The sequence below is a fragment of the Brassica rapa genome, chromosome A09 (assembly GCF_000309985.2).
Source record: "Brassica rapa cultivar Chiifu-401-42 chromosome A09, CAAS_Brap_v3.01, whole genome shotgun sequence".
In the NCBI taxonomy this organism is placed as follows: Eukaryota; Viridiplantae; Streptophyta; class Magnoliopsida; order Brassicales; family Brassicaceae; genus Brassica; species Brassica rapa.
In genome coordinates this window covers 44,096,157-44,116,860 of record NC_024803.2, presented here as the reverse complement: position 1 = coordinate 44,116,860, position 20,704 = coordinate 44,096,157, and the positions used below count along the sequence as shown (strand labels likewise).

At 37.0% G+C, this 20,704-nt stretch overlaps 5 protein-coding genes and 1 non-coding gene across 7 annotated transcripts; 4 read left to right on the top strand and 2 right to left on the bottom strand.

The window, feature by feature from the left end:
- On the bottom strand, positions 1–5,975 carry LOC103843578 (protein SEMI-ROLLED LEAF 2). The gene is made up of 19 exons (XM_009120316.2): positions 5,731–5,975; positions 5,423–5,630; positions 4,846–4,920; positions 4,648–4,763; positions 4,457–4,571; positions 4,248–4,376; positions 4,115–4,162; positions 3,909–4,030; positions 3,341–3,827; positions 2,797–2,946; positions 2,454–2,705; positions 2,220–2,369; positions 2,036–2,111; positions 1,817–1,944; positions 1,537–1,725; positions 1,081–1,221; positions 883–1,008; positions 573–776; positions 1–480 (listed from the first exon to the last, which is right to left on the bottom strand). Exons 2-19 carry the CDS (start codon positions 5,555–5,557, stop codon positions 322–324), a joined length of 2,802 nt encoding a protein of 933 aa, XP_009118564.1. The 5' UTR covers positions 5,558–5,630; positions 5,731–5,975; the 3' UTR covers positions 1–321.
- A 269-nt stretch (positions 5,976–6,244) lies between these two features.
- LOC103843577 (calmodulin-like protein 7) lies at positions 6,245–12,999 on the top strand. The gene has a single exon (XM_033279727.1). The coding sequence runs from the start codon at positions 7,472–7,474 to the stop codon at positions 7,925–7,927; it is 456 nt and encodes a 151-aa protein (XP_033135618.1). The 5' UTR covers positions 6,245–7,471; the 3' UTR covers positions 7,928–12,999.
- Positions 6,257–6,328, top strand: TRNAT-UGU. The gene has a single exon. It is a non-coding gene; the product is annotated as a tRNA-Thr (tRNA).
- A 439-nt stretch (positions 13,000–13,438) lies between the features above and the next one.
- On the top strand, positions 13,439–14,408 carry LOC103843575. The gene is made up of 3 exons (XM_009120314.3): positions 13,439–13,662; positions 13,869–13,951; positions 14,073–14,408. Exons 2-3 carry the CDS (start codon positions 13,885–13,887, stop codon positions 14,240–14,242), a joined length of 237 nt encoding a protein of 78 aa, XP_009118562.1. The 5' UTR covers positions 13,439–13,662; positions 13,869–13,884; the 3' UTR covers positions 14,243–14,408.
- Positions 14,259–15,167, top strand: LOC103843574 (putative fructokinase-8). The gene is made up of 3 exons (XM_009120313.3): positions 14,259–14,672; positions 14,748–14,864; positions 14,948–15,167. Exons 1-3 carry the CDS (start codon positions 14,310–14,312, stop codon positions 15,107–15,109), a joined length of 642 nt encoding a protein of 213 aa, XP_009118561.2. The 5' UTR covers positions 14,259–14,309; the 3' UTR covers positions 15,110–15,167.
- Positions 15,168–15,250: 83 nt separating this feature from the next.
- Positions 15,251–16,647, bottom strand: LOC103843573 (B-box zinc finger protein 24). 2 transcript variants are annotated; one of them, XM_009120311.3, is made up of 3 exons: positions 16,288–16,640; positions 15,831–16,124; positions 15,251–15,749 (listed from the first exon to the last, which is right to left on the bottom strand). In XM_009120311.3, the coding sequence occupies exons 1-3, from the start codon at positions 16,468–16,470 to the stop codon at positions 15,522–15,524; spliced, it is 705 nt and encodes a 234-aa protein (XP_009118559.1). In that variant the 5' UTR covers positions 16,471–16,640; the 3' UTR covers positions 15,251–15,521. The 2 variants fall into 2 exon arrangements, with proteins under 2 accessions (XP_009118559.1, XP_009118560.1); XM_009120312.3 differs by having other exon boundaries at positions 15,261–15,769; positions 16,288–16,647.
- Positions 16,648–20,704: the final 4,057 nt, after the last annotated feature.

The window sequence follows — 20,704 nt, the reverse complement described above, 5'->3', positions numbered from 1 at the left end:
TTTGACTTGTTAATCCATTAATACAAACCACAAGACTGGTTTCAAACTCCAATTCGTACAACACAGAACAAAACACACGCAGCTCACCACAAACAAACAAAAAATAATCAACAACAAATGCTTCCTTGATGATACAACATTTTTTTTGTTCATCACACATTACAAATGGAATGAATCGAATCATATTTGCTTCCAATAAGAGCCAAGGTGTGACTAATTTGTATATATGAAGCACATGATTACACGTGATAATATATATATATATATATTATACCGTGTGTCTATATATATATGCAAGATTTTACGTAATGTACCGTGGGTTTAACATCCAGCTGCTTTCAAGAACTTATCGTAGGGGCTTGAAGGCGGCAACCGAAAAGAGTTTTGTTCCACTTCGAGTGAGCAGGATGCGTACTGGCCTTGAGGTTGGACGTGTGTCACAGTGAGTGCCTTCTGATCATCTTCATCAGCTTCTTCTGTCTGCAACACCAATACCAAAACGAACTTTAAGGTTGATGAGAGGACAATTAGTTTCAAAGAGAATAGAGTAACAAACTCTCTATCTCTCTCACCTCCTTGAGAAGAAAGAGCTCCTCCTTTTCATCTTCTTCTGAGAAAGTTATAGCTTTGGTTGCTTGGGGTTTGAAACTTAGAAGCACAGACATCTTCTGCTGCTTGCCCGTCACGAGAGCTTCACACTGGTTCATCATCTGGTCATAAGGTACGGGAAGGGAGGAAACAGGGAGACTTGCAACTTGCCTAGCAGTTTCTGATACCTACACATCACCAATGAAAGAAAAATTACATGAGAAAAGAGGATCACAAAAGAAAACAATACAAATTACTAATTAGTATGAAGTACTGAGTGTGTATGTATATTACCGATTCTAACAACTCGTTGATACTCAGAACATCAACAGGGTTAGTGTTTGTGGACAAGGACGTTCTGTGACTCCCACTAGCCCCCGGTGAAATTTCTTCAAATGCCGCTATTTCTGAAAGCTCAGCCTGAAGAATAAACGCAATTTCAGTAAGGAACTCACACACCTGAAGCAAGTTTTTCTGATAGAGTCACTATACCTCTTCAAAAGCTGGAAGTTCCATTTGATTAAGAGGAGAGCTAGGTCCTGGTGTATCCATGAACATTGGTGCACCAAGCGGGTGTGCATCATCTCGTGAAAAATCTGACTGAATCTCCTTTCTCAAACTTGATTGCTCCTCCTAAAAGCAATACACACAAAACATCTTCAGAAAAAGGTTAAGATCATTGCAAAGCTCCAGCAAGTTTATCCTAATTTCTTTTGTTTCCTTATGAATATTACACTGACCAAACACAACGTTAGGACAATATCTTCACTGCTAAAAACAATATGTAAACTAATTGTTTCTTTATAATCAAAACCGCTTTATCTGCTACTCTGGAAATAAGATCAAACACTTCCATCAGAAACAACAGAACCAACATGAATGGATACACCATGTTTTTTTTTCTTGATCAATGATACACCATGTTATAATTTTAAATTAGATAAGTACCTCGGATAATGTCTGAAACCTCGATGTGAGATGAGTGATAATGATTTCCTTAAGGCGACTATCATTTGCCACAATCTCTGGTGAGCTGAGAGCAGCACTATCATCTTTATCAGATCCATCTTCCTGTGGAAATCCAGAACATCCAGCACGCAGTCTGATATCTCCTTCCAGTACGAGATAAGGATCAACCTATTCAGGACATGAAAGAATTGCACATACAGATTAGAAGACAGCTGAGCATCCAAAAGTAAGAGATATGCAATATTTAACAAAAACTAACCATTTGGCCAGTTAAAGATTCTTTGACAATTGGAATTAGCTCCAGTATGTTAGAAATCTTGGCACTGAAAATGAGCAAGTATGATGCAAACGTGAAGATTGATCTTCTACGAGAGAGCTGCCAATCTCCTTCATAAATCATACCAAATATATGTCAAGAGTTGCCTTGTATCTAAGCCAACAAAGTAGGTAATTGCATCAATCACACTCTTTAAGTTACCATCTTGGTTCAACGAGAGATTCCGAAGAGAGAACGCAAGCTGAAAACACCGCACCAAAGCCATGTGATTTGATTTCTGTCAAATTGCAACCACCAAATCAGAGAAACTTTACAATCTATATAGAGAGGATCCATCAAGTATACATGGTCTTTTTAAAACTTAACATAAGATAAATGGACTAACCTTTGCTAGTGAAAACAAAATAGTGGTATTAAACGTACTAGCCATCGCCTCAAAATTAGCAGGGGTGTTCTCGGTAGAAGTGGCTTGGATCCATAGGGATGTAAGGAGCATGTTTACTTGGTGACTACTTAGTCTGAGTGAACATAACGACTGTAAAAAAACATGAAATTCACAATATAATCAGCTCACAAATCAAATACATTCAAATCAATAAAGAGAAGTGATGATCCATACCTTTATACCACCATCATTTAAGCTATCCAAGGACTCACAACTAAGACTTGTATGAGATGTGTGGTTTACATCTTTACGCAGATCACTCTTTAAGGATTCCTCAACTTCCTCCTCCTTATGTTGGTCTGACCAAGGCAAAAGAAGAGTTCGAAGAAGCAGAACTGAGAAAACATTGTGTGCTTCAACTCTAGTTTCATAATCCGTGTGGGACATTGCAAGGAGCAGTTGGTGAAACAAGGCATCCGGAAACACCTGGGAGTACAGAACCACAGTAAATCCGTTAGAACAGAATAATAGTCAAGAAACAAAACAAAAGCTGTTGCAGAAAGAAAAAAAATCTCACTTTCTTGTGGTAAGAAACATTTGGGACCACTGATATAATATGTGCAGCACGGAGAATGGCTGATGCTGTGGTCCTAGCAATTAGTACATTGGTGGATATCATCTCAAGAACCACCGCCAGCATATCAAGAATGGGCCCTGCATCCCCAACCTTATAGCAAAACCAAAACAAAAAAATTCAACAAAGTTATGTGATTGTCCACAACTTGAGACATATAATACACAAGACCTAGGCATTAACAAATTATTGATTTATTTTACATAATTTTACATTTATACTATAAGATATTTGATTTTTTTTTAAATAATTATTAATATTATTTTGATGAATTAGCCAAAGTAGATATATTATTTTGGATTTGTACTAACATTATTGCTTAATTTAACAGATTCAGACTAACTTAGATCGATTTAAACTGAATTAAACCAATTTTGACCATTTAAAATAGTTTAAACCGATTTGAATCGCTAGGACTGAGTTGCTGCCTATTAGCAATACTTGTGAAGAGGGTAGGATCAAAACCACATAAAACAGTAAAACTAACCTTATTTGAGAGCTCTGCAATGCACTTATCTAACGCAAGCTGCAGGTCAGAGTTCTGCTTCGCTACATCAGCAGGCAGATCTGACTCAGCTGCATTTTGCAGGCACTTCCTCAAGTGCTTAATCAAGTCAGCTATCACAGCAGTCATAGCTCCTGAAGCTTGCTGCTTAGCATGTAGCGCAAGGCATGTAGCTACATTCACCATGTTAACTTGAACTCCTTGTTGCTTCGTTACATTCTTATGATCCAAGTGCTTGATCAAAGAAGATACCAGCACATGACAGTTCTCTCCTGATTCTTCCAGACGAGACTGCAGAAACAATAAAACAGAAGAGGCAACGCCCTTCTCTGGAGACCAGTAATCTCTACTGTCGAAAGCATTCAGAAGCGGTTCCAGAACACGGCGAACAGTGGTGGTTTCCTTTGCTAACTTGGCTATATTGCAAAGGCATACCATAGACCAGTATGAGGGGCTCTTGGAGATGTCCCTGAAATGGATTTAACAAAAAAAATCCAATAATAAATACCTGATGCATTACTAGTAATAATAAAGTTCTGAGAAGCCTTACATGTTTTCCAAGTTAAAGTCAGTCACAGGATTATGTTTGAAAGAAACCATTTTACCAGCTTCATTGGTATCTTCTTGGCTCTTCTCTAAATCCATATAATTCTCCAGAATCACAGAAATAATCTAATTCAAGATGAAAAAAAAAGGAGTTAATAATCTAACTACAAAGCACCACCACTTGTATGTATAAAGTAACCGATGACTCACCATATCCAAGTCAATTGATAGTTGGGCATGCTCACCAATAAAAGATACCTGACAATAACTATTGGTTAGTAACAAAATAATATTTTATCTCAGTAAAGCAAAATGAACAAGTGAAAAGAAAAAAACTTATTACCATGAAAGCCAAAGCTTGCATTCCTGCTGAGCGTAAACGGAGTGATCTTTCATCATCTCCCATTTCTTGAGCAAGTTGACAAAGCTTAGGGATTAGACCTTCTAAGTTGAACATGTGTGAATTCTCAGTCTGTATTTTTAAACAAATGTGTTACCATATGACACTTTTTGTAGTCCAAGCTAGACAAGTAGCAACTGCTCAAATGTTACCTGTAAGCTAATAAAGTCAACAAGGGTATTGCAACCCAAGATCTGCACTTCTTCATCTCTTGTTTGCTCCAAAAGAGTTCGGACAACGCTTAGCAAACTACATGAAAACAAAGGCCTACAATAAAAGAAAAAAGAGTTCAGTATCATATGTTAAACTAGTTATAAGCAAGCTTGAAGAAACTACTACTTACATCTGCTCCTTACATGATGAAAGCAACTTCTTGTAAATGCACAAGACGACTTTAACTGATCCGATGTTTCCATTTCGCAACTCTTTGTAGCATTTCTGCTCAAGGTACTCCGTAATCTGTCCAGCAAATACTAACAATACATGAGAATACAACTGAGAGAAGTATGGCGAGCAGCTACACAAAAACATGCAAGCCCACCTTTGGGATTCGTAAAGGGTTCCTTGACGCATACTCACAAAGCTTGCCTATTTTTCTATCATTTGCCTCAGCTTCCTGCCAAACCACAACAACATGTGCAAAAACATAGAAACTTTAAGAAGAAGCCCTTGTAGCAAAACCAAGTATATATTCATTCCAAGACTACCCTCTAGATAATCACTACACAGAAAGAAAAAAAAAACTTAATAATCTAGATGTTCTTCCTTAGCACCCAAAAATTGAAACTTTTAAAAGTTTAACATAAAGCTTCAACAAGACTACCCCTCTAAATAATCACTAAACAAAAAGGGAAAAAAAAAACACTTAATAATGTAGATGATCCCCATTAGCACCCAAAATAACTGAATCTTTAAGATGATTAAAATTAAACTTAACAAGTATAAAACAACAACAAGACTAGGTGATCTACATTAGTACCAAAAAAATGAAACTTTAAGAAGATTAAGATAAAAACTTAACAAGTACTACAAAACTTCAACAAGACCAGATGATCTTCATTAGTAACGAAAAATTGAAACTTTAACACAATTGACTGATAAAAAATAAAAGAGTTGACCTGGTTACGAGGGAAAATCTCAGCGAGCATCTTCTTGTAACGTTTAACAGGATGCCTAGACCTAGCCCTCAAGGAAGGACAGAAGAAACAGAGGTTACCACAGGCGGGCAAAACCCGTCTGGACATAACCCCCATTGTCTTCTAAAATCCTCTTCTCCCCCAGCAGCAACCCTAATTCAGTATCCACCTAACCTACCCAGATCGCACCCTGTAAAAAAAAATAAAAGGGGAAAGATTTTTACAATTGGGATCACAGCAAAAGGAATCAAATTTACACAATAATTGAACAGAGAGATCAAAGATTTTACGCGAGGAAGATGGATGAGGAGAGAGGCAGCCGCTGGAGAGAAAGGGAGAAAATCTAATCCAGCTCGCCCGCTCAGAGGTGGCATCCTTCTTCTCTCGTCTCTTTATCATTATTACTTAATAATCTCATTATTAAAAATCTTTTTTCTCTTTTGATCCAAAAAAAAAAAAAATCAATCTTTTTTTTCTCTCTCTCTTTCCGCCATTAATGTCGGAAAGTGTCAGTCCGAAAAACAGCGTATATTACGAATTTACCCTTTGAAATATCTTTGTCTTGATCAGACAGAGTCGCAGAGCTTATACTTGGTCCGAGCGATATACGGTCCGGGTTTGGAATGGAAGGTTCTTGTCGGCCCGTGCGCTAAAATTCAACTAATGGGCTACAAGTGTCGGCCCATATAAAAACAACCACAAGCCTTTGTGATACCTTTTTAGTTAATTGAGTTTGACCAGTAACGATGGTTTGGGCCATACAAATAATAACAAGTGATTTATGTTTTCAATCTAACTATTGTAGCATTCAACAAAGCCCGTATAGCTCAGTGGTAGAGCGTCAGTCTTGTAAACTGAAGGTCCATAGTTCGATCCTGTGTGTGGGCACTTTTTTAAAATTCAAGCTTTAAAATATTTTCTTCTTCTTTTTCCTAGTAAAATAGAAGAAGACATACCTAGGAAAAATCCTTTTTGCGTCTAAATTTTTCCATTAAGATCGAGTTATGGATTCTTTAACCAAAACAAAATCATTTTGATACTTTCCTATAATGGTCCACCACTCCACTGGGTTTTAGTTTCGTTTTGCTGCTAGCTGTCTTTCTTCATGAAAAATATTAATTAAATGGAGTTATATAATTAATTATTATAGTAAATTAATTGTTCGAAACTTTGAATATTGATGAATTGAAAATGTTTGGACCAAAACGTGCAACCAATCTCCTCTAAGGTGGGGAGGGGTACGATCCATACTTGCCAACTATTATTTTGAAATCTAATATTGTCTTACATCAAAACATATATTTGCTCATCTTATTTGAGAATAACTGAATTATTCTTGATTAATCGTAGTTGGCATTTTTCTTGTGAAACTTTTGATTGTGATGACAGGTGTTACTGTTATATTGATAAGAAATCAAGCATACATTGTTTAAGTTACACTCATCAGATTTCGAGAATGTGAATCCTAGGGTCTATGTCGTGCTTGAGTTAATTAAATATACCTCTCCTAAACATGGTTATATGTTTTCTTTAACTAATATGTTGTGACAATAATATAATGTGTTTTCGTCACAAAAATGGCACTTGCGTTGTACGCATAGAGAGACATGGAGCCGATGACGTGAAAGTATTTACAAAAGTATATCTTTAAAAGATACAGAAATCTATAAGACTATATTATTTGAAAGCTGACTCCACCTTTCCCGTACTCCTCCTTGCTTATTTGTTTGGTAATGATTTGATTGCATTCCCAGTTAAAACAACATTTATAATATATGATTCCAGAAAGTCACAAGAGTTGTATCCTTTTTAAACCCATCAACATTTTCTCTCAACCATTAATAATAACACCAACCAAAAGACAAATCTTCCCTCTTCGTGTCCCTCCCTACTTTTGCCAACTATAATGTATCTCGTTGCATCTCTTTGACTGCTTTAACTTCCCCAGAGTTCTGAATTGTCTGTCCTAATCGGAGCCTACACTTTTCTCATTTCTTCTTCAACACGCAACCTTATAACATTAAAGAAGAAATGGATCCAACTGAGCTCAAACGCGTGTTCCAAATGTTTGACAAGAACGGTGACGGTTCAATCACGAACAAAGAGCTGAGCGAGACGCTACGAAGCCTAGGGATTCACATCTCCGACAAGGAGTTGACTCAAATGATGGAGAAGATCGACGTGAATGGTGATGGGTGTGTAGACATAGACGAGTTCGGGGAGCTTTACAAGACGATAATGGACGAGGAAGACGAAGAAGAAGAGGACATGAAGGAAGCTTTCAATGTGTTTGATCAGAACGGAGATGGGTTTATAACGGTGGATGAACTGAAGGCGGTTTTGTCATCCTTGGGGCTCAAGCAAGGTAAGACATTGGATGATTGTAAGAAAATGATTAAGCAAGTGGATGTTGATGGTGATGGTAGGGTTAATTACAAGGAGTTTAGACAAATGATGAAAGGTGGTGGTTTTAGCGCTTTGGGTTAATGTTATTTTGTGTGTGTATGTTTATTTCTTCTTTGCTTTAATTCTATTTATAAATACTAGTGGTCTTCCGGCGCTACGCGCCGGGTTCGTCAATTATATTCTAAATTAATTTACAATTTATTTTATAGTCTTTTAAAGAAAATATGTTCAAAAATATAAAGATGAATATATGTTGAAAAGAATGATATTTTCTGATCCATTTTATAGTGGTTACCAATAGTAGTGTATTACTTTGTTTTAAAGTTTCTTAGTTCAATGTGGAAAAGCATAAGTGGTTGTGATTAATCGCCTCAATAAAAGTAGAATTATGCTGATAGTCGTAGTTCAGTTTAAATTTAAACATAAAGTAACGTTAATGTTCGAAAATAAAAAATGTAGATGCTTGTGTTTGTTTTTGTGATTATCTTGTTTGAAGGAAGATATCAAATTGTTTCATCTTCTTAAAATAGTAACAATCTTCGCATACTTGGTCTATGTCAAAGATGCGTTAATTTGTTGGGAACTTCATTGTGGCTGTATTAGTTAAATACTTTGTCTTCAAAGGGAATTTAAATCTCGTAAGTGAATTCTTAATCATTCTCTAGCATTGATGGGGACTTGAATTGTGTTATTCTATGTTTATGATACTGTTTCTTCAAAAATCTATTACCTATTATTATTTAGTTATTGTTTTTCATTTTTATTTTGGACAATTCTTTTAAATAATATTTTTAAGTTTTTGTCATCAAAAGAGCTTCCAAAGAATACCAGAATAGCTTTTATTAGAAAGACAAAAAACTACTTTTCCAATTGCTTTATATATATATAAATATAAATAATTATTTAAAGAAACAATAAAAACTTAATATTTTTATAGTGTTGAATTTTATGTTTTCAAAATTCAAACTTTTTTATAATTTTATGATTTTATTTTTCAAATTTTTATTTTGAATTTACTTTTTAAAATTCGAAATACTTTTTGAAACTATCTTAAAAATTTTGATTTTGAAATTTCTAATATTTTTTTATTAAAATAATTCAAACTTTACTCCAAAACCTCACCATTCAAATCTCAGTTCTACTAAGCCTAGCTTAAATAACAGTAAATATACAATTGTATAGGCCTAAGACTTATTATCCGAGATTCAGATTCGATCCGAGATCAGATCCGGATCCGCTCTAAAAATCCGGTATCCAGAGAGGCCGGATCCGAATCCGGATAGTATGATAAGTTTCAAAGTTTTATACCTGAATTACAGGATATTTGTTCTGTTAGGTACCGAAATATGAAATAAGATTTAACTTATAATGATTTTAGTTTATTTCCTCTATCTTTAACAATTAATTGCTAATTTATTATTCATGTTCATTCACACTCATCATATGATTGAATAAAGTCTTAAATATAGAGATTTTACAAATTAGATTGCCAAATAAAGATGTGAAAGTGCAAACTGAACAATTCTCCCTTTGAAAATTTTATTGGCTTTTATCCAATAAGGCAGTGAAGTTAAAATCGTCAATCAATACTTGAGGCTCTTTGTCCACTAATGTATTCTTTAATAACTTTCCAGTTGAAGAGATCTGTTCCTTGCCATGGAATCGAGTTGGACAGATAAATAAATTATCTTAGACTTAGTAGAGCTTCAACGTCACTTGATCACACCGTAGAAACCAGTATAAAGTAAACATCACTAAGAAGAACATGTAGAAATAAGAAGACGGAGCGGCCATGACTGAATCAAACAAAAGTAGAAGAAAGTTTGCTACTCAGGATGAGTAATAGGCATGTATAATTCAAATTCTTGGTCACGTACATAACATGTAAGATGTCACATGAAGCCAATGCTTCTTTGAGCTGTAATTAGCAAAAGAGCAGTTGGGAAGTTAATCAAATCTCACTTCTTGCTTCACTCTGCCTTTTCTCAATACATTTGTGTATATTATTTAATCACATATCTGCATATTTGGCATAGCTGCATGCACGTACACATGTGCAACATTCAATAAATGGTTTATAGTGGAGACTGGAGATCAGAGAATTAAAAAGATAGTAAGATTTACGTCTTTTTATATGGTGTCCATTCATCTTGTATTTTCAAAACTCTCTTACCTTACATTTTAAGGTTAACACGCTAACAAAGTATGCATGAATAAGAGCCGTGTATAAAAGTGAAGTAACTGAAAAAGTTATTCTGAACACATCTGGTTTGCAATAACACACTTTTTGACAGGGTCAAACATAAGCAATATCCTTTGTCCTGATTTTAATTCAAGTTAGTAGTAGCTCACCTTATACCCGAAAGCAAAATTAACATTTTTAACCGTGACTATGATCTTCATTTTGTTCCAAGTTATAGAGACCAAATTTTCATCTCCTCCGGCTGAAATAGCTTCTCTATGAGCTTCTGTTCTTGGAGCTTCTCAAGTTTCTGTTATAACCCAGACAAAAAGGGAGCTTCCATCGCCAGTTCACAGATAAAAGAGAGGGAAAGATTAGTGACATAACCCTATATATGCTTCAGAAATTGTGGACATTTCAATCGATAATCAGCAAAGTAAAAGAGTAGGAAAGAATAATGAAGTAAGTTTGTGCAACTTTCTTACCTTTTTTTAAATTAGTAGCAGGGCCAGAATTTGCATCAGCACTAAGCCTAGTGATTAAGGTACCTCACAACTCTTTCCAAAAGCAAGCTTTGGAAAAGTATGTTTCAGTTTGCTGATTTAAGCTTCCATTGATTTACATTCATCTGCATCTCCAGCGTTGCAAGTTTCCTTCTGCACAATACTATAAAATAAAAAGATAATCTTTACTATCTCGTACATGAGTCTGATATTCAATAAGATAAGCAAAGAAAAGGTTAGATACTTGCACATACATCTAACTCATCCCTTCAGCCGTATTTTTAAGCAAGGTGATTAATCATACGGAGGTTTGTGGCTTCTCCTCTGATGGCGGAAGCTCAATAAAATATGTAATCTAAAGTATTTAAATGGGCATCTAAGATCTTATATAAAATAAGATTCATGGAAAGAAGAGGAGAAGAAATAATCATTCACCTCATAGTAGATCATATTAGTTCACTGGAGAAAGCAATTTATAGCATCAGTACCTTGGTAATTATGAATATTGATCTCACCTTGAATATCCTGCTAAAGATCATTCGGATCATTTCCATCAACGGTGCGTGCATATTCAACAACGACACATGTTTCCCAAATCTCCCTAACTGTCCCACTCAGCTCTTTCCAATAGAATCTCAATAAACTAATTGAAGGGAATATTACTCTTGTGTGTAATGTTCTTAACTTTTTTTTGCCGGTCTGGCTCAGGCTCTTTCAACGCCTTAATGACCAAAGATGCAGCTGACGATTCTGAACAGCGAGCTTGACGGTGACACATTGTATGTTGACGGTGGCTTGGGCTTGCATGAGGGTCGCCTGCAATACACCAACAAACAGAAACAAATGAAAACGAAATCATCTCCCAAATTTCAAAAAGCTTACGATTAAAAGAATCGAAAGGATGAATTTTCTCAGGATGGGACTAAACTATTTATAGTCAAGGATGCACAGAAAGTAAGAAATTGAGGAAGGATTCAATGAAAAATCGTGGAAGGAGTGGATAGATGTTGTTAATGAGTGCCTTAAAGACGACGCTTGGATTTAACCAAATTTCGTAACATCTCCAGATTTCTGTCTACGGTAAGTAAAAAGCCAGATGATAAGAAACAGATGCTAGGTTCCAGCATGTTATGGTCGGATAACAATCCATCCACATAACACCGGGGGAGATAGTACGGTGGTAAATGAAAAGAATCAGTACTTCGGCGGCGACGGATTTTAATTGTAACGGTGGAGTATCCGAGAGAAGACTATATATATTTGTATACAGCCCAATAATCAATTGAATACAGTCTTGATCAAAATTGATCCAACAACTTAATATCAAGCCCATGAATGAAACACACGCAAAAAAAACTTAAAGTCGCTTCTTTTAGAGATGCAGGTGGACGAAATTAACACGGGGAAGCCTGTCTGACGTGGCTGTTTAACTGGTTCTCATTGGTCAATTATTTTTGAGGACGTGGCAGCTTAGATTTTGAGTATATGCTGTTTTTAGTATAGTATAGATGAAAATCACAAAAGAAAAAACACACAACACACATGTTTATCAGTTATCACTACATATAGCGCCAACTCCGTTAACTAATAGTTGATACCGGCGGAGGCTAGGCCTTCACGGCGTCTTGGTGGCAGAGCCGGCGTTTGATGACATTTTCTTCTTTGGTGGCTAGCTAGGGCCTAATGTATTGTATCCGGTTGGTTTCGGTTTTTTAATCCAATTCCATTTTTGTAAACCGCTTCTAATCTCCAACTACCAGGGTGGTATAGACGTACCTATATATACATGCAGGGCCGGAGGCAGCTTTGAGGGAGGGGGGACCCCTGTGAATTTTTTATATATATATTTATAAAGAGGACCTCTATGAATTTCTATGAAAAATCACTTTTTGGTTGTATTTTGTATCAAAAAACTAGTGAAATGTCTCCAAATTAGTTGATTGACCACTGTAATTTTTGTTCAAATTAATTTGAACCTATGACTTTAAGTTTATTCTCCCATTTAATTAGCATTTTTCCTTGTATCCTTTTTTTTTAATTGAAAAAATCCCAATACTTCTATCTTTGACACATGATTAACCATTTTCATTGTACATATTTTTTCCTTTATAATTATGTTTTAGATTTTCTTAACTGTGTATTATTTCTGTTAACCACACTAACTTTTATATATCAAATTATATATTTAATATTTTATACTAGTATTTAAGTATATTTGGCTATTAATTTAATGACCCCAGTAAAAATGGTGGCTGGCTCCGCGCCAATATAATCTATATGTTAATACTTAATACGTATAGTTACTTCATAGTTTTACGTTGCCACAGTCATGCTTATGCAACTAAATCGGGACTTTGGCGTGATGATTTAGTCGAACTAGGCTCCGTTCGGCTTCAAAATACATTTTGACAACATTCTTTGTCAATAACATCGTCGAAAATGCCTCGTTTCTTTCCAACAACCATTTCCTAATCCTAGAAAAAAAAATTGTCGGTAAGTTTCCAACAAACTGACGATGAACGTCCTTTCCTACACTAAAACTCCGATCAATTATTGGCTGTCTTAAATGTACCGGAGATCATGGCCCTGCGACGACTTTCCAAAATATTTTGCTGACTTTTTTTGTAGTGATGTTGCCAACCTAACTCTGTCGGCATGGAGACTTTCCAAGATACTTTATCCGTTCCGAATTTTTTTAAAGAATTATGATACATATTAACGTATTATTTGTTGTAATTAACTATTTTATAAATTAATTTTTAACCAATAAAACTTCAATAAACACTATTTGTTTTTTAATTTTACAATTTACCTTTAAATAATGCATTAAAAGCCCATATATAACAAAATGTTGACGATATGGCCATATGGGCTTTTTTACATATAAGGCTAGGTATGAAATTCGCCATATCACTCTGTTAGAGATTATACTTCGGCCCATACCGAAAATTCAAATAATAATGTGGTTTAATTTGGTTTAAGATATTACATCGGTTTAAATCATCCGGTTATAAACAATTAGACCAGATATAGTTGCTACCACTACGATTCAGTCCACCGCCTGGAGAGACACTCTTCCTCCTGAAAAGTTCGTCGCTTTCAAGCTCTCTGGATCTTCCAATACGTAAAAGGTATCTTTTTCTCTCTCCTTTCATCGCTCTATCGATTTACTCAAAGCCCAACCAGTAGCAATCAGTTTTGAAAATTTTGTAAATTTCAGTCGACGGTTATTTTACAATCTCTTAAACTCGTTTAGCTGTATTGAGATTTAAGGCTTTGGTTTCAAAAATTGTATTTTTTTTTTAAATTTTAATTTTGGAATGAATGTGTGATGCAGTGCTGCAAGGGGCAAAATGGGAAGAGAAAAGAAGAGTCCTGGCTTGAAGATCCTCTGGGTTTGGACTATTGGCACTGCTGCTAGTATGATTCTCTTTCTCTCATTCTTATTACATCTAATCCTTGTTTATTTAACAACAGTCTATGGATAGATTAATAGATGATGATCTGTCATATTATCTTTTTTTTTTGTACTTGTTTGCAGTATTGGTGGCGAGTGTTGTCCGGACAAGAATGCATGACATGGAGACGATGATGAACCAGGAGCAAGCACCACCGAAACAAAACCAGAACGTAAATGCTGGCCACTCTGTCTTAACGGATGAAACTGTTTTGCCTGAGTCGGATCGAGAGATTGCCAAAGAACTCAAATGAAGTACAAGACTTGTTCTGCTGTTTTTTCTTCTTCTTGTTTTATCCTCTTCCTTTTGTTAGTTTATGTATGTGTAGTTTGCGACTAATACTATCATTAGAAGATCCTAGATGTTACATAGAGAATAATTTGAAAAATGAATCGATCAAGAAGTTTTATGAGTGCTTATCAGGTCCTTTTCTGTGTGAAAACTATAAAAAAAAAAACAGAGAGTTCGTTAATCCAACTTTATTTCTAACAATTGTGGTATACATTTTTAGTTTGAGTGTTTGCTCTGATGAAACTAATATTAAATGTTGTGGTTTCGGGTTTGGAAGATTACGGGATTCACACAAAACCATCGATGATGAGTCAGCCATGTCTCTGCGGCATCCCAATTTGAAGCTCTTGCTTGTTACACTCGGAGAAAAGGGATGTCGTTACTACACTAAGGTAACTTGATTGCTTGTTAATCAAGAAAGCTAAATTGAGACTCTTTTACACTTAAAAAAAAAAACATTTTTGTAGGATTTTCATGGATCTGTTGAAGCTTTCAATGTGAATGCTGTGGATACTACTGGAGCTGGAGATTCATTCATCTGCGGGTTTCTAAGCCAGATTGTTGATGATCAGTCAATACTCGAGGTTGAACATAGCCCTAAACCTCTCAATGATCTGTTGTGTACTCTCATTTACTGATATCTTTTTTTTGTTTGTTATTGAATTAGGATGAAGAGAGATTGAGAAAAGTGCTGAGATTCTCAAACGCTTGTGGAGCAATCACAACGACCAAGAAGGGAGCCATTCCAGCTCTTCCTTCAGACAGTGAAGCTCTCAGACGTTGTAACAACCTTTTGAGTTGCTCTTGTCTGTTGTTATTTTGTTTTTAATTTGAATCCTTGTTGATGATTCGATGAATCCCTTGCTAATAAAACTAAAGGATTTTTATTTTCCCGAGCCATGAATCATCTCTTCTTGCTCTGTTGATTTATGGTCCCAATATCAAAGAGTTAAGTAAAACAAGGACTAGCTTATAAAATATAGCAGGGGAAGTTCCCTTTTATTCAAGTTTGTATTACCAAAGATTATATCAAACACATGTTCTAGAGGTATATGAACAAACTCAAACACAAACATCTCATAGAGACTCGGACAAAAACGAATAATGTAATAAGCTTCCAACATAGCTTACTCAACTTAGAGGATACTATATAGATATGCCATTGACTCCACGCATCATTCTCCTTATGAAGATAAGTTTCTAGCTTTACTTTTCTATAGAGTAATGTCTACATATAGCTTTTATCCTAGATCAGGGACAATGAAGTGCTCTTCATCATCATCATCACCACCTCTGATCTCCAACCTAGGCTTCTTGTATGATACGTTTGACTTCATCGGTCTGTATGAATGAACCTGACCCATATGCGAAACAGAAAGCTCGGGAACTTCAGCTGCAGGAAGAGTCTGATCACCGAAGAAACCCATGTCTGAAAACCACTCAAACTCCCCAAGGTCAAGCTCTCCTTTCTGCTCAATAAAAAGGTCAACTAAAAAAAATTAGCTACAAAACAAAGTAACGAGGATCAACATTTCAATCTCAGTCTCTACCTTATCGGTGAACTCAGGATCAGAGAAGTGAAAGAAATCATCAACAGCCCACGGAAGAGGAGTCGTAGCAGAAGAAGAAGGCTGCTTCTGGCTTAGGGTTTTAGCTGGAATCTCCTTAGACTGATCCTTCTCCGTTTCTTTGGTGCAACTACTTGAGCCAAGAGCCACTTTGATCCCAGTAGCTAAAAGCCTCTGATGATTCGCAGATCTAGAGTTAGCTAAGTGGATGGACTCATCACAGTCCTTACAAAGCAGAGCTCTATCCTCAACACAGAAAATAAAAGCTGCCTTCTCCTACAAGTCACAAACAAACATAATGAACATATACTTCTTCAGTTACTGTAATATCTATGTCTTAAACTTTGTAATAAATTAATAATATCTAAACTTTTTTTTTGGACTGATTTCTAATTAATCTTTAATTTCTCTTTTTTTTTAAAATAATATCTGAACTTACTTGGCAGATATCGCAACGAGGGAACTTGGTGGGGAGAGAATCGAGATGGAGGCGTTGGTGCTTGCTAGCGAGTTTGTTAGCAGCGTGAATCTCGACGTCGCATTTAGGACAAAGAGCTGCTTCGTCGGCACAACATATAACCGTCGCCGGAGCATTCTCACACACATCACACTGTATCTTCATCTTATCTTTTCCCAAACTACAGTTCTTGATTTATGGGTTTTGAATCAAGAATACTTGAATCAGAGAGTAGCTTTAGCAGAAACTTAGGTGAAGAGAAAGTGTTTTTGAGATGAAGAGATGCGAAACAATATACAAGTGGTGGTGAATGAAAGGGGGAGAAGAAGAAGATGAGAGATTTTGATGAATCAAAAGGAAACACTTACAGCTAGGTCACGTGGATCCCACTCTTGTTCTGTGGCTCACGTTACTCCTTTCGGTATCTTTCCAAATTTGGATACTATTCACAAAGTGGAATATTATTCGACTCCACGTAATCTGAAAAAAAAAATGACATTTTGGAGTTATTCGTTGGAATGACGACATTTCATGTAACATGCACCACCAGTAGATAGAGATATTTTCACATTTTGTTATCCATGTTTTTGGAAAACTTATTTCTATTTGTAAATTGTCGTTTATGTTTTGATTTTTGCCCATACATTCAAGATTTTTTTTTTTGGCAGAGCTTCAAAGCCAAAACCAAAAGAACTTGAATATGTCTAAAAAGATTACAGACTTGGATTCAAAAACCCTTTGTTATAACTTATAACCAAATCCAATAACTTATTAAAGAGCTTAGGACCATACAAATAGAAGACTGTAAACTACCAGAAGACAACAAACAAAGGATTCACTAACAACTTCTGGACACGCACCTTCGGAACTATCTTATTTTTTTACTCTAGAATGCAATGAATCCCAAACCCATGAGCCTCTGATCATGAGCCACAGCTTTGTAATTGGAAAGAGTAAGGAGATTTTCCAAGAGCACCTCACTATATTACCGTTAGATCAATAAGATGGTCATATTAATATATATGTCAATCAAAGAAGTTGGAGTGTGTCCATAATTTATGGGCCGTGTGGTGAAAGAGAAGCCCATAATATCCATTTGTATTTGAGAGAGAAGATAAGGATACACATGATCTCACCACAATTGATAATTGAATGGGTGCAATAACTCTTCCTCTCGCTACCTAAACTGAAACATACTTCAATTCAGATCTAATCCTAAAATACAAATGGCATCAACTTTTTAAGGTAGATTAAGCTTTCCTGTTTTAATTTTTAGCAATTTCCTTGGATCATATTTAATTATGCGAATGCCTTGTGTAGATTCGTTGGCTCTAAAACTGATCCATATCATTATTATATAGACCACATGGCAAGCCTTAGTGTACACATAACTGAGTCCATGCAAACCATATTTGACGACCACTGAGGTGGCAAGACCAGTATAACACAAAATGTTATACAAAAACAATCTTCTTCTTTTTTTTTCTTAAAAAAACATTCTTCTTGTTTAGGCCAAAACTAGTAATTTGGCTCAACTATCTCGTGTTCAAAACGAATATTGTTAAAACAATTTTACTTTAGAGTTCAGGGGTCTTATTTACAACCCAGACGTATTCAGACATCAGGTTTTCCCAAAAATAAAAACTGTTTGATCCTCAGGTTCATTATTGTGTCATCATGACAAAATATCGTATGCTGTTGAGTAGAATTTTTTTTTTTTTGTCAAATAAGAGCTTCCATTTACTTAAATCAAATCCATATTACATAACTAAACGAGCAAGGCTTGCTCTTGCCAAAGAGTCTGCCTTAGAATTTTCTAAACGAGGCACAAAAGAGTAAGATAATGGACAGAAGAGAGTGGCAAGGTTCCTTATATCAGTAAGGATACCTGCGATCTCATTCAAATCCCGCCCTTCACAAAGGGTAGAGATGAGGACCTGAGAGTCCGAGTAAATGTGGAGACAGGGAAGGCAAAGGTCTTTGGCCTGGTTGATTGCATCTCGCATAGCTAGTGCTTCTGCTATAAGCGCTGAGCCTACAAATCTTCTGTTGGACGTACCGCGACACAGAACTGCGCCCTCTTCATTCTTGATAATCCAGCCCATTCCTCCTGTTTTTGATGATTCCTGCCAAGCTCCATCGATCCAACAAGAGAACAAATGTTGACTTCTACTAATACCTTGGGGGCCTTTCTTTTGCTCCTTCTTCTTTCCTAAGATGGCGTCCTCCCACACTCGAGCTTCAGCAACTGCCTTTGAGATGATATCTTCCGCGTGAAAAGCTTTTCCTTCAAACACAAGCTTGTTTCTTGCCGTCCAGAGATTCCACAAGAGCCAGGGAACAAGTGGAGATGAGACAACTCCTAGCGGGGGGAGAGCTGTTCGATACACTTGAGCAGAATACCAGTCTGAGAAGACTATTAGAGAAGCTGGATCTACAGTAGGAGTAACTAGTGGGACTTTAGACCAGAACTGAACTGCAAAAGGACAGGAGGAGAACAAGTGTTGAATGGATTCCAACTCTCCACATCTTTTGCAGTTAAGTGCCGACTGTATTCCTCTGATCGCGAGCAAAGATCCAACCGGGATCGCATTATGCAGTACCCTCCACAGAAAGTGTTGAATCTTTGGTGGCACCTGCAACTTCCATACCATCTTTTTCCAATCAAACTGATCCTGTTGGACGATCAGCTTTTCTTCAGCTATCTTCTTATACCCTGACTTTGCTGAGTAAAGTCCTGATGGATCAGGTAACCAGACTTGTCGATCCCATTGTTTCCTAGAGCTTGGGATGAGTAGTCGGATTTTTTCCTCATAGAGAGGTAAGTGTAGGCGAATTTTCTCCAGGTCCCACTCGTTTGATTGCGAGTGTAACAGGTCTGCCACCAACAGGTTTTGGTTGGCTAGGGTTGGTGGACCTATTGGAGTTTCTGGCTTTGACGGGGAGAGCCAAGGGTCTGACCAAACTTTAATGTTTTCTCCATTACCAACAAGGTAACCCAAACCTTTTTCCAGCACCGCTTTCCCCGCCATCACGCTTGTCCAGCCGTGAGATGCCCCTGTTTTCACACTACTCTCTAGAAAGGAGCAGTCTGGAAAATATTTTCCTTTGAGGACTTTAGTAAGCAGAGAATCCGGATTGTGCATGATCCTCCAGCCTAGCTTTGCCAATAGCGAATCGTTGTAGTCCACAAAATTTTTAAAGCCTAGACCTCCCAAGTATTTCGGCTGCGCCATTATGTTCCAAGCTACCCATGCTATCTTATGCACATCTGGTGAACTATCCCACCAAAACCGAGTTAAAATGGACTGGATTCTTTTACAGAGGGAAATTGGAATTTTGAAACTGGTCATGGAGAAGGTAGGGAGCGCCGTGAGCACAGATTGGAGCATTACATGCTTTCCCGCACCCGAGAGGAACCGAGTTGTCCAAGAATGAGCTCGCTGTCTAATCTTATCTACCATCCCAGTAAAGATATCCTTCTTGCATCTACCAAAAGTCTCTGGGAGGCCCAAATACTTGCCCATTCCCCCTTCTCTGGAAATACCCAGCGTGGCCGTCACTCTAGCTTTGATGATCTCCGGTGTTTTAGCTGAGAAGGTAATGGTAGACTTATCCTGATTAATGCACTGGCCTGAGCTTAGCTCATAACGCTTCAAGATCTCACTCAAAGCTCGACAGTTCCTTTCATTTGTTTTACAAAAGATCATAGTATCGTCAGCGAAGAGGAGATGGTTGATATGAGGGCTTCTCTGAGCAACTTGAAGGCCAAGGAGTCTTCCATTCTCCTGTGCGATTCGGCACAAACCAGACAGTACCTCCGTACACAGGATGAAGAGATAGGGAGAGAGCGGATCTCCTTGTCTAAGACCCCTTGAGGGAACCGTCTTTCCTTGAGGAGCTCCGTTAATGAGAAACGAATAAGTCACCGTGGTGACACATTCCATGATCCATCTTATACCAACGTCTCTAAACCCCATCTTACTCAGGACCTTCTCCAAAAATCCCCACTCAATGCGATCGTACGCCTTGCTCATGTCGGTTTTGATGACCATAGAACATCTTTTTGCTGCTCCTGAAGTCTTTAGATAGTGGAGAGTCTCATGGGTGATCAGCACATTATCTGAAATGGCTCTACCTGGTACGAAGGCCGTTTGATGTACCGAAATCAGACTCGGGAGGAACTGTTGTAGACGTTGAGTAAGCAGCTTCGCTATAATCTTATACCTCACGGTACAAAGGGCAATAGGCCTGTATTCCGCCGCTGTCTTTGGAGCTTCTGTCTTCGGGATCAAGCACACATGTGTCTCATTTATCTGCGGGATCATCTTACCCGTGATAAAGAAAGTCCGAATATCTCGGTAAATATCTGGTCCCAACAGACTCCAGAACGACTGGT